Genomic DNA, 14,216 nt, shown 5'->3' on the forward strand with positions numbered 1-14,216 from the left:
CTATTACATGAATATTTTCTATAGGATGTTTTACAGCTCAAAATAAATCAATATTTTGAATACATTTGTGCATATACATTAGATTAGTCAGTATCAAAGCCAAAACTGGAACAAATCTAACAACAACAACAACCTAAGAAAAAAAAATATGATCACAGTCCATAAACAAGTACACATATTAATATGCTAAATATTATATAAAATTAACAAACCGTAAAAATAAAGAGAAACATTAAAAAGAAATCAAATTTAGTTGAAAGTTTTTAGCTTGCTTTTTTTTTGCAATACCTTTGTATTTAAATGTGTTATCTTTCTGTTCCTACACTGTCAAAAATTATATGATCATTTAGTCATGACAGCATGTTTTCAGTTCATTGTAACTTAATAAACTAAGTTAATCATGTTCTTAATTGTATAAGTTACGCAAGCTGTTTTAAGTCAGTTAAACAATACAAGTTCAATGGACTTGTAGGGTTAATTTGATTCAGGTTAAAAATTGAAGTCAACCAGGGTTTATTTTTCAGTGTAAAGATGTTCGGTAACCAAATGCTTACTGTAATGAATAATAAACTGTTTTGTTTATATGCAACACTCAATATGTTAAGGGAAAATATTTAATAAAATTATAATAAACCCCCCCAAAAAAAGAAAAACAAACAAATTATAAAATTTAGTTGAAATATTGTAGTTTGTAATCTCTTACTTTATTGGATATAACTGTTTTTAGTGGATATAACTGCTTATAACGGCTTGTGATTTTCACCTAATGCAGACTTTAAGATCAGAATATCACGCAGGCTTGAGGGAGGACTTGAAACCACCTAGCAACCACTCAAAACTCCTTAGCAACCACCCACAACACAGCACACATTTTGTACAGGCAAGCGCCGCTCAGCTTTTTTTTAGAAAATGTACACATCTAGTCACAACTTGCTAAGTTTACTCGCTGCCATCAGAGTAGTTTGCCATTAAACCACAGAAACACTTTTCTCCATTCATGATCATAATGAGCATAATGATTCCCAGCAAATTACAGAAAAACTCAAAACACAATGTCAGACTCCTCTCGCAAAACAAACACTCGCATTCCGCTAACAGGAAAATGGTTCATAGTCTATTTTTATGATGCAATAACTCTTTTTCTACAAGGAGAAAAGGCTTTCAAGATTCGTTTACAGTCAGTGCGTCCCCTCTGGCTGGATCTGGAGATTCGCACAGCTTTCAAAAGACCGAACATCTGGCAGTATGGCCTCAGAGAACAGACCTAACGGTTTACAAGACCACAAATCTATCACCTCCAATAAGACCCGGGCGGTTCTTGGCTCCCACACAGACGCGTTCGATGACTTCCCAGGTGAGCGATTGTGCATAACAACAGATCCTGGAGGAGATACAATGCCATCAAAAAGACTAGCATTGCGTCCCAAATGGCACACTATATACTAGGATTGTCATGATACTGTAATTTCCAACTTTGATACAATACCTTAAAAAAATATTGATATTCAGTACCGTTTTTGATACCACAAGGAATGAATTCCATTATACTAAAAGTATTAGTGTTGTCACAATACTGGAATTTCCAACTTTGAAACAATAGCTTAAAAAATATCGATATTCGATACCATTTTCGATACCGCAAGGAATAAATTCCATAGCATTAGGAGTATTAGTGTTATCACGATAATGGAATCTCCAACTTTTATACGACACCTTGAAAAAAATATCGATATTCGATAACGTTTTTGATACCACAAGGAATAAATTCTACAACATTTAGAGTATTAGTGTTGTCACAATAATTGAATTTCCAATTTCAATATGATCCATTAAAAAATATCGATATTCAATAGCGTTTTCGATACCACAAAGAAATACAATTTATAACATTAAGATGAGGTGTTGCAATACTGCACTTTCCAACTTCGATAACTTAAATAATATCGATATTTCATATCATATTCAATATCATGGGGAGCAAATTCCACAAAAGTATGCAAATGAAGTTAAGGGTTGTTATGATACTGGAATTGTCAATTTTAATACAATACCTTGAACAATATTGATATTCTGTACTGTTTTTGATGCCACAAGGAATGAATTCCACAACATTAAGAATATTAGTGTCGTCACGATAATAGGCTTTCCAACCTCAATATAACCTTGAGAAATATTGATATTGAAAAAACATTCGACAACATTTTTGATAGTAAAAAGAAATAAATTTCATAACATTAAGATTAAAAGTATTAGTGTTATTACAATAAAGGCATGGAACGATAACCGTTTTCAAGGTATATCGCAGTTTGGAAAAGTCAAGGTTTTGAAAAAATTTTCTTTAATATCGTTCCCAAGGTATGTGTAAGATTTTTTTTTATTTCCTTTTTTTTTTTGGACAACAGTATCTCCATTCAAAGATGCCATTTAAAAATGTAAAGAAATCTGTGTTTTTGAAACTAATGAAGACAGCAGAAGTCAATGATTCATTTGAATTATTTAGCATGATTTATGTATTTACTGCTCCAAAATATTTTAAATCTTTTAAAAAATTTAATATATTGTTTTCAAAAGGGGGAAAAAAAATTTGTTTTTTACCCAGATATTTAAAAATAACATATTTTAAAGCAATAATCACAATACCATGATACCGTGATATTTTTATTCAAGGTTATCATGCCGTCAGAATTTTATACCAACCCATGCCTAGTTACAATACGGGAGTTTCCAACTTCGATACCTTGAAAATATTAATATTTGATATTCTCAATATCATGGAGAACGTATTTCACAAAAGTATGCAAATGAAGTAATAAGCGTTGTCAGGATTCTGGAATTTCCAACTTTGATACGATAATTTAAAACAATAACAACATTTGATAGCATTTTCGATACCACAAGAAATAAATTCCATAACATTAAGAGTATTAGTGTTGTCATGATACTAGAATTTCCAACTTCGAAACAATACCTTAAAAAATAACGATATCAATATAGTTTTGGATACTGAGGGGAACAGATTCCACAAAAGTATGCAAATTTTTCACAAATTGATACGATAGTTTAAAACAATATCAACATTTGATAGCATTTTCGATACCACAAGGAAAAATTCCATAACATTAAGAGTATTAATGCTGTTACGATAATGGGATTTCCAACTTCGATACAATACTTAAAAAGAAAATCAATATTCAATACAAATTCCACAAAAATATGCAAAGGAAGTGAAAAGGGTTGTCATGATACTGGCATTTCCAACTTCGATTCGACGTCTTGAAAAACATCAATATTTGATGTTCAGCATTTTCAATATCATGGAGGAAAAACTTCAACAAAAGTATGCAAATAAAGTAAAAAGTTTTATCGATACTGAAATTTTCAATACTGTGGGACACAAATTCCACAATATTAAAGTATGCAAATGAAGTAAAAAGGGGAAAGAAAAATCATTAAACCACGTAATGCTTTTACCAGGTACATCAGCAGTCCTTAAGTCCAAAAAAGTCAATAAATTCAATTAATTATCATTATTAATCAATTAGCAAAAGACAAAATCACTCACTGCTCTTAATTAAAGAAATTTAGCTTTAATATGAAACAAATCAACGTTAATTCCTACAGTGGGAATTATACTGAAAGCACAGTTTGTTTCATTTGTATGTTTTATTCTATTGTTTTTTTTGTGTGAATATACATTATATAACTCAGTACCAAAGCCAAAATGTATGTTGGGGGACAATATTAAATAAAAATTGTATAAACTGGGAGAAAAAAATAAAATAAAAAAAATCATATACAAAATTTCAAATTTAATTACAATTTTTTGCAATAACTCCTTTAAAGTGAAATTGATTTTGCTTTCTGTTGTATTATATTACTATTCTATATCTAGTTTTGGTCATATGGCCCGCTGAAAATCATTTTAAATAGCCATAATTACAAATAATCCTGATTATGATTTTTCCCCCATATTCGTGCAGCTCTAGAATAGATGACAGAATATTTCATAAAAACAAAAGCAAGTTCAAAGTAAGCGGAGCGCAATTGCATTTATTTTGCCAAATGTTGTGCAAACCAATAGATTACAGTTGCTTTGATCTGACATCTAAAGCAATAACTTTCAGACAGTTGCTTAAGTGTCTAAATACTTCTTAGGGCTGCTGTCTGCCAGTGAAATCCTTCGAGACTGAAGATGCATGAGATACACATCAGTATTCCCTCACATCAGACCAGACTTTGATCTTGGGTCATTTACATTTCATTAATGCAATTCCCCATACATACAGTTTCAAAGCAGCTTCACAGAAAAACGCTTGTTTGAATGCTGAAAATGATCAGCCAGACATGAGTCTATCACAGTGTAATGTACAGCAATACCAATGCAGTACACACTACAAGAAATGCTTTCCTTGCTTAGATTTTCTGTCTTGTTTTTAGACCAAATATCTAAAAACTCTTAAATAAAGAAACATTTTCTAGACAAGCCAAAAAATGGTCTTATATTAAGAAATAAGGAGTCAAAATCAAGTGCGTTTGTACTCAAAACAAGTAAAATAATCTGCCAATGGGGTGAAGCAAAATAATCTTGTTTTTCCTTTTGATATAAGTTTATATTGCTTACCCTAATGGGAATTATTTTGCTTGCTTGGAAAAAAACCCCCACCTTACTTCTTAAAACAAGACCATCATTTTTAGATATCAGGCCCTGAAACAAGACGAAAACTCTAAGTAAGAAAAGTGGATCAAGTCTGAGTAGTACTACAAATCTGAGTAGTAGTTCAATTATAAAGTATTCATAAAATGTGCATAAACAACACAGGGATCATTTTATTCCACAAAACTCTGGAGTATGCATTTAGTGGATACTTTACTATGTGATAAGGTAAAGTGAGACCGTAGCACATTTACTGTAAAAAGCAATTAGTTAATCTAAAAAAAGGGAGTAAACTCGTGGTAACTTGGAACTGTTAAGCTGACTTAAAGTCAGCTTGAAATCTAAATTTACAGTGTTTATTCTGCTAGCTCACATTGTTATTCTTAAGATGAATAATTAATCCAAGCAAGTTAATCAAATTAAAAAATTAGTATGTTTTGGTAATCTTCAATCAAGATCTGAGCATTTGCTTCCACATTAGTGGTGGTCCTTCTGTTGATGTTAACGTGAGGGTTTCCATACTCTGAAAAAAATAACTCTTAAGATTTACTTTTAAAAAATCCTTGTAACAATTTGCACAAATAAATTTCTAGTATATTTTACTGTCTTATATCAGGTACATTTAACTTGTCAATACTATGTAAATTAAAATGTACTTCATTTTTAAACCTGACACTAATAAATGAATGAAGTAAAAGTTAATTGATTATCTATTATATTTTTGAGTCTATATATATATTTAAATGAACCAAGTAATGTTAAGTTTGTTAAAGCAGAAGTAACATTGCTCTTATCAATTTAAATAAATCTTATTAGTTACAAATTAGTGTATTTGGTGTAACTTGGTTTAATTAAAACATACATTTCCACTTGAAATGTGCTATTTCACAACCAAGAGCAAATTTACTTTAAATATGCTTCCTGATCTCAGAGCTAGTGTTAGCATGAGTGCTGCTACTCTACAAGGTGGTAAACTTAAAACTAAAAAATAAGCACACTCAAAACTCTTCTTAATCTTCAAACTAATGAAGATTAAACTCTAACAAATCTTTCTCTCAAATTTAAACACCTAAGATTGTTTTTATTTTCAAAACCTTCTTCTCTTAATTCAATCCATAAATGAACATTTGTATTTAACTCTTTCCACTAGGGCTGGGCGATTTGGCAAAAATTCAATCTCGATAATTCTTCTCCATATTAAGTGATAATGATATTTGTTTCTATATGAGTTGTTAATGCTTCCAGATTTAAGAGTTTCCCAACAATGACTGAAGCCACAAAAAATTGAGGGTCCATTAAATGGCATGACATATTTTCAGCCGATAAATTTTCAGTGGCCGAAAATACGGTACATCTCTAATATCAACACACTTTTAGATTGCCATTGTTGCACATTTCTGCTGGTGATTTGCTCTTATATCATTATGGAGTAAAAGGTCCAGAGCATATCACTGTTATTGATATAATTTTTCTAATTGCGATTTATTAGCCCAGCCCTACTTTCAACTTACTTCATTACATGAAGAAAATATGTAAATATTAAACATTTGCTTCGAAAATTCAAGTAATCTTTGACACTTAATATTACAATTTAAAAATTATGAGTAAATTTATTAGAATTTACTGCATCAAAAAGTCATTTCTTTCAGTGTAGTAACTGCATATTCATACCCAGTCTTGTCATTAATTTGCAAAAAAAATAAAAATATGCTCAAAAAGAAAGCCCCGCCCCTACTCAATATTTAGTTTTATCTGGAAGTACAGCAACATACTGAAATAAAAGTCTACAGGTTAAAGCTGACTTAAGTAAACAATTATAAAAATAAGTTCATATTTTTAAAGCAACATTTTTAAAGTTTACTCACTTTTAGTTAACAAAATGGCTTTTCAATTTCATTCATCCTACTCATATTAATACTTCAAAGAACATACCTTTTTACTGTTGCATAGGATGTTCCACCTTTTTTACTGTTTGCTTTCATCCGTTTTGGCAAATGTTTTGCTAGAAAAGTGCACCCATGTTTTTTTTTTTTACCATAAATGACATATTTATTGATCTAATAGACAAATTACTAAGCTATACATGACGTCACACGGGTTACAGGTTGCAAAGGCAAACATGACGTGTTGTGCAGTATGCCAAATTCGAATAGAAAACATAACTTTTACCGTACACCACACTGCTTTTAATGCCAACCGCAGACATCTTTGGCTAAAAGGGAGCTGAATGAAATGACGACCTAATTAGAAATGTTGGACTCTGCAGTTCTCATGTCATATCAGGTAAGTTTACGCTATGCTGAATCATACACATTACTCATTTTTGATTGCAGCAATGATTTCAGCAAAAACAGTTACATATGATTAATTAAACTGCCGACACTGGATGCTTGGAATGAAATGTGAAAGTGTAAGTTATTAAGGTAAAGTTGGTTTTATATTCACACATTCATTCAGTGACAACTTGTGACACACTCCCTATATTGTTTACCATGGCACTTTGAATATTCAGTCTGAAATAACCTGCAAGTGTGACTTGAAAACAACATTAACAATGTTTATCTGACTGTGAACAATGTTGTACTTTGATAGTCATTGACTGCTAATATGATTTCGCTATTTAGAGTTTGCAAATAATACTTTTATGAAATTATATTATTAAAGAGAATGCCTTAATGTGCAAATTTAAAACCAACTTTACTCCTATGTGTAAGTTTACATACCCAGCCGTACAGGTGTAGTTCACTGTCAGAATGCAGTAGTATTGCTTGATGATTACCCAGGCCTTGTATACCTCCGTCTTCTTTCCTTGCCTTTGGCTAGGCAGAATCTCGGTTTTTAGCACTACAAAATTTTGAATCTGGTCATCCTGGAGCATTATTTCCTGCACATGACCACACAGAACAACATTGTAGGCATCCAAAGACTTGTAGGCCTTTAACTTATCTCTTGTAAAATCACTTGGAGCTCCAATGAGATTGTATATTTGGGGCTGGATGATTGGCCATTTCGACTTATCCAATATCCATTGGAAGGGATGCTATTGCAAATGGACCTGTCAGACGAACGCCGCTCACTTTACTGTTAATGTTATAATATGCTGAAAGCATTATGTAAATAATACGTAATCAATATAGCTTATTTCTAAGACAACAACAAACTCTGTACCGCATCGGATGTCATTCCCTCACTGTAAATGCTAGCGCTCTCGGTTTTTTTCTGCCACTTCACTGCACACGCATCCCAAATGTCTACAAACATGGTAATTCGTCTACACAATGATTTACAGACAGTTTAAGATGTTGCTGAAAGTGCCCAAATACTTTTTAGGCTCATGTAATTATCATCTGCATAAATGAAACAAAATCCTTTTATATTAAGTCTTGACTTAAGAGTTAGAAGAGTTTCATTTCCTCAGTGAAATTACTATGGCAATTCAGAGTCTGTAATAGAGACAAAGCATTGTACCATTTGCATTTATACTTTTAGCAGACACTTTTGCAAAAGAAGAACAAAAGCAATTCAGTGCAAAAAATATGATGCCAGGATTATTGGATGACTATATGTTTTTTATCTAAAGGTGACTTACAAAAAACAAAAAGGACATCATCAAAAAGACCAAACATATATTTTAAGTTAATTGGACAGATAAATGCAATACAAATATGTTAGTTTTAATGATTTTTTAAGTGTCTAAATGCTTCTCAGGGCTGCTATCTGCCAACAAAAGCCCCCAAATCTGAAGATGCATGAGATGCACATCAGTATAGTATTCCCTTTCAGACACCACACTGACATATACACACTCAGCTAATGCTTCAATTCAAAAGATAGTGAGGTAAAGTTGGTTTTATATCGCATTGCATTCAAAAATAATAATAAAGCAGCATTCATAAAAGCTAATACAAATTAATTATAATGACATAGGCTACTGTTATGAGCACAAAGTGACTTGTGACACTTTCCCTATTGCTGACCATGCTACTTTGAATTTTCAGTCTGAACTCACAAGCATCACATCAAAACAGCACTATTTAAGTGACTGAACGAGGTTGTAGTTTGATGGTCATTGGCTGCTGATATGATTTCCCCATTTAAAAATTGCGAAAAATACTTTTCTGAAATTAAATTAAGGTGAATATAAAACCAAAAGATGAACAACAGCAATATGTATAACATATAAAGCCAAAGCACAATGCCAGAAATAAAAAAAGAATAACAAAATAAACAGAATGCAAATGCATTTATGTTGAGGCATATGTTGTGCAAACCAGTAAATGAGTGCCTAAACACCTTTCTGCAGAAGATACACACCAGAATATATCTCACAGACATCTTTTCACTTTCATGCAAATAGCAAATACTGTTAACCTAAAGAGAATCAAAGCAATTTACCACCAGTATTTATTTGACAAGCTAGAAGTAAAGTAGTTCATCCAAAAATGAAAATGTACAACAGTATTTACTCTCCCTCAAGAGCTTCCAAAGCTTTTATCGGTTTCTTTATTCTGTTGAACACAAAAGAAGATACTTTAAAGAATGCTGAGCAACCATTGACCTCCATAGAAAGTAAACAAACAGTACAGAATTCAATGATTTTCAGCTTTCTTTAAAATATATTTTGTGTTCAGCAGAAAAAACAAGTCTGGAATAATAGAAGGGAGAGTAAATGATGACAGAATTTTCAGTTTTGGCTGAACTATCTATTATAGAGTTATGTATGAATTTTTTTAGGCCGATTAAAGTCTCCAATAAACCATCCAACAGACATAAATCAGTATTCCCTCACATATCTTTCTTATTTATCCAGAACAAAAGCAAAAGCAATGTGTTGAAATGTGCAGAGTATTCGTGATATACAATATCAGCGATACCACATCTGTCCCAGTGTGTACTTAAAAAAAAATGAAGCAAAGTCGGTTTTAAATTCACACATTCACTCATAATTGAATCATAGTTGCTCCCTATATTGTTTACCGTGCTACTTTGAATATGGAGTCTTGAGTATGACTTCAAAACAACATTAGCACTATTTAATTGACTGTAAACAATGTTACTTTCACTCTTCAGACAGTCATTGACTGCTAATATGATTCTAATATTGAAAATTTGCAAAGAATACTTTTCTGGAATTATTTTATCATGGAAAAGTACAAAAATGTGCGAATATAACAACAATGACGCCACTAATAAACATCAATAATGAAAAACACCATCCAGCTCTTACCTGCATAAGTTTCCCCTGAGCTTTGCCCTCGCTGCCGCGGACGAACAGCCCTTCCAGGGTGATGGGCCTGCCGGTGGACTCCTGCTTCAGCAGCTTCACCGTGATAGTGGCTCGGGGAGCGGACCGTTCGGACTCCACGGCAGCGGCCAATTCCAGGCCCGTGTGGCCCAGCGCCACCTGCAAGGCAGCCATGAGCAGCCACGGCCAGAGCCCGGCCAAACGCCGCACAGGAACCCTCATTGTCCCGGCAGCGGCTGCGGGCTCCGGCCATACATTATGCACTGTTCACAAAACAACCAAACACTCCAAAACCCCGGTGCTTACTGACGGAAACTGTCCAAACTAAATCAGTCAGAGCGCCAATGCTCAATTTAAGCAATAGGAATGAATTCCAAATGGAGCTTTACTTTTAAACGCTGGCTGTTGATTGGCCTGTATCACTGACAGCGCATGATTGACAGGTGATGGAATATGACAGATAGCCAGTGATTGACAGCGGACAAACTCCTGGCGGGAGCATTGATTTAAATGAGCAAAAAGAGAGAGTTTGAATAAGAGGCCGATATTATTCGATATTATTACTGATTCCCCCTGTTGTTTCCCGCGCGTCGTGATTGATAACGTGACGTCATAATGACTCCATTATTGTGCGGTGCGCCGCGTCCACTTCAAAGGATTCCAAACATTCCAGAATGTAACAGGTTGTAGCAGAATCGCCGTATCCATCAATGCCACATCGTATCGGTTATTCCACGCTGAAGAGAAACACGTTCAGAGGAGTTCGTAATCCCACTGTGAAATCTTTCCCATGAGGTCCAACGTAAAGAAACAAAAAAACGCGACGGTGGAAAATACTATCCAGATAAAACACGCGTTTTCGAAGAGCGATCGAGAACATCGAGCCGTTTCTGAACACTCGTTTCCATGTTCCAAAATGAATTAAGCTCAATCTTCTCGTACTTCACAAACCTGTTCAACTCGAGTCGAATTAAATCTCCACAGATCCTTTTTATCGAGAAATCCAGTCGCTTCATGTGTAGAATCCGCACGCGCTGGCCAGAAGTACAGTCAGTGTTGCTGATCCGAACAGCAGGAGCACTGGCAAAGTTTGAAGTTGAGAGAGAGCGTGTGTGTGCGTGTGTGTGTGTGTGTGTGTGTGTGTGTGTACCTGCTGACTGTCAGCGAGGGTGGAGCAGAACTGATCCGACCCATTAAACTCAGACACACACGCACACACACAGACGCACAGTCACTGCGCCATCTACTGACCTCACTACAGTCCCATGCTTGAGTCCAAACTCAAAAAGCGTGAATGTAATCATCACTATTACAATAGTAAGCTTCCAACAACCTTGTAAACTGTTAAAGACTTATGACTGCATAACAACTTCTCTGTACAATATGTAATACATACTACAAGCATGTTAAAATATAAATCAAATGTTGAAAAATAGTATGTGCTTTGACTGGATGCAAGCAGAAATAAATAAATGGAAAATGTATTAATATCTAAGTGCAATAAAATAAATAAAATGTGTTGATGTAAAAAATTATCTATCTATCTATCTATCTATCTATCTATCTATCTATCTATCTATCTATCTATCTGTCTATCTGTCTGTCTATCTGTCTGTCTGTCTGTCTGTCTGTCTGTCTGTCTGTCTGTCTGTCTGTCTGTCTGTCTGTCTATCTATCTATCTATACATATATATACATACATATACATATATATACATACATATACATATATATACATACATATACATATATACATATACATATATATATATATATATATATATATATATATATATATATATATATATATATATATATATATATATATATATATATATATACATAGATAGATAGATAGATAGATAGATAGATAGATAGATAGATAGATAGATAGATAGATAGATAGATAGATAGATAGATAGATAGATAGATAGATATTATTTTTTTTATCATGACTTTAGCCAGCTTATAATGAATAAAAGTTTCTAAAAAAAAAAACAGCAATGACACACGGCTTTATCAGGTTTATCACTTGTTTTGCATTTATTCAAATTCCAAAAGGCTGAAAACAAATCAGTTCATTTCAATGCTGCTCAAATCTGACTTTCGCTCTTGTGCTATGTTAAGAATAGCACTGCATTTAGCGTTAACATTTAAAATCCTCTAAGAAAATACATTTTAAAAACATGAATATCAACGACAGCCATTCAAATCACAAAAACAAAACTTTCAGAAATATTTCATACAGCGGTTTTCATGTAATATTTTGATTATATGTCTTGCACATATGCTGATGAATCTTCAATAGAGCTCTACAATCATAAAAAGTAAAAAAATAAATAAATCTGAACAAATTTGACAGAGATCAGAAAATCAGAATCTGTCCTACCTAAATGAGCTGCAGTGAGTGTTAATCTGAAGTCAATTTCTTACGTTTTCCTCCATCACTTTCTGATTTTTCACCTGATGATAGAATACAGGATATAAAGTTAGTTAGTTTAGCTTCACACTTAAGAGGGGATACAGCTGCAGCCAGATGTTAATGGCAATTAGCTATTTTATTTATTAAAAATACCAATTAAATTGTGTTTTATTAACATCTGCCCCACCCCAACCATAAACCCAACCATCACATTAATGTAAAAACAGTAATTATAATTAAAATTATTTATATTATTTATTAAATTACCCATTAATTGTATTTTATTGATGTCCACCCTTACTCCAACCCGAAACCCAACCCTCACAGTAAGGTAAAAACAGTATACCAAGTATTATTCATTAAATTACCCAATAAATTGCATTTTATTAATGGCTACCCCTATCACAACCCTAAACCCAACCCTCGCAGTAAGGTAAAAACAGTATACAGAGAATTATTATTTAAATTACCCAATAAATAGCATTTTATTAACCCTAAGCCTACCACAAATCTAAACCCAACCCTCACAGTTAGGCATGGGATGATAACCGTTTTTAGGGTATACCGCGGTTTGGAAAAGTCAAGGTTTTAAAACCATCAAAATTTTCTGCTATACCGTTCCTAAGGTACGTGTAAGATTTTTTATTTGCGTTTTTTTATTTATTTTTAGTTTTTGTTATGACAACAGTATCCAGCAGAAAAGGTATCCAACAATGCCATTTTAGATGGTTAAAAAAATCAGTGTTTTTGAAACAATTGAAGACAGCAGAAGTCTGATTTATTTTTAATTATTTAGCCTGATATGTTTACTGTTCCAAATTATTTTAAGTGTTTCTCAAAATATATTGGGTTCAAAGCGGAAAAAAAGTTTTAGTTTTTTTACCCAAACCTTTAAAAAGAATATATTTTAAAGCAGTAATCACAATAGTGTATTACAGTATTACCGTAAAACCGTGATATTTTTATCCAAGGTTATCATCCGTCAGAATCTTATACCGGCCCATGCCTACTCACAGTAAGGTAAAACAGTATACCGAGTGTTATTTATTAAATTACCAATTAAATTGCATTTTATTAACCCCCAAGCCTAACACAACTCTAAACCCAACCCTCACAGTAATGTAAAAACAGTATACAGAGTGTTATTCAAAAAATATTACCAATTAAATTGCATTTCATTAACAGCTACCCCTACCACAACCCTAAACCCAACCCTCACAGTAATGTAAAAACAGTATACAGAGTGTTATTTTTAAAAATTACCCATTAAATTGCATTTCATTAACCCCTAAGGCTACCACAACCCTTAACCCAACCCTCACAGTAATGTAAAAACAGTATACAGTGTTATTCGAAAAATATTACCAATTAAATTGCATTTCATTAACCCCTAAGGCTACCACAACTCTAAACCCAACCCTCACAGTAATGTAAAAACAGTATACTGAGTATTATTCATAAAAGTACCCATTAAATTGCATTTCATTAACCCCTAAGGCTACCACAACCCTAAACCCAACCCTCACAGTAATGTAAAAACAGTATACAGTGTTATTCAAAAAATATTACCAATTAAATTGCATTTCATTAACCCCTAAGGCTACCACAACCCTAAACCCAACCCTCACAGTAATGTAAAAACAGTATACAGTGTTATTCAAAAAATATTACCAATTAAATTGCATTTCATTAACCCCTAAGGCTACCACAACCCTAAACCCAACCCTCACAGTAATGTAAAAACAGTATACAGTGTTATTAAAAAAATATTACCAATTAAATTGCATTTCATTAACCCCTAAGGCTACCACAACCCTAAACCCAACCCTCACAGTAACGTAAAAACAGTATACAAAGTGTTATTCATTACATTACCCTTTAAATGGCATTTTATT

The 14,216-nt window shown here is 33.0% G+C and overlaps 1 protein-coding gene across 2 annotated transcripts in view; it reads right to left on the reverse strand.

Annotated features, from left to right (window-relative positions):
• Positions 1–10,972, reverse strand: part of LOC130228788 (E3 ubiquitin-protein ligase RNF43) — a 232,741-nt gene extending 221,769 nt beyond the window's left edge. For both annotated transcript variants that reach the window (XM_056457230.1, XM_056457229.1), the window contains exon 1: positions 9,882–10,972. In XM_056457230.1, coding sequence (XP_056313205.1) covers positions 9,882–10,121 — 240 coding nt within the window. In that variant the 5' untranslated portion in view covers positions 10,122–10,972. The remainder of the gene's footprint in view (positions 1–9,881) is intronic.
• Between the last annotated feature and the right edge of the window lie 3,244 nt (positions 10,973–14,216).

This window comes from Danio aesculapii, chromosome 5 (genome assembly GCF_903798145.1).
Source record: "Danio aesculapii chromosome 5, fDanAes4.1, whole genome shotgun sequence".
NCBI classification, from domain to species: domain Eukaryota; kingdom Metazoa; phylum Chordata; class Actinopteri; order Cypriniformes; family Danionidae; genus Danio; species Danio aesculapii.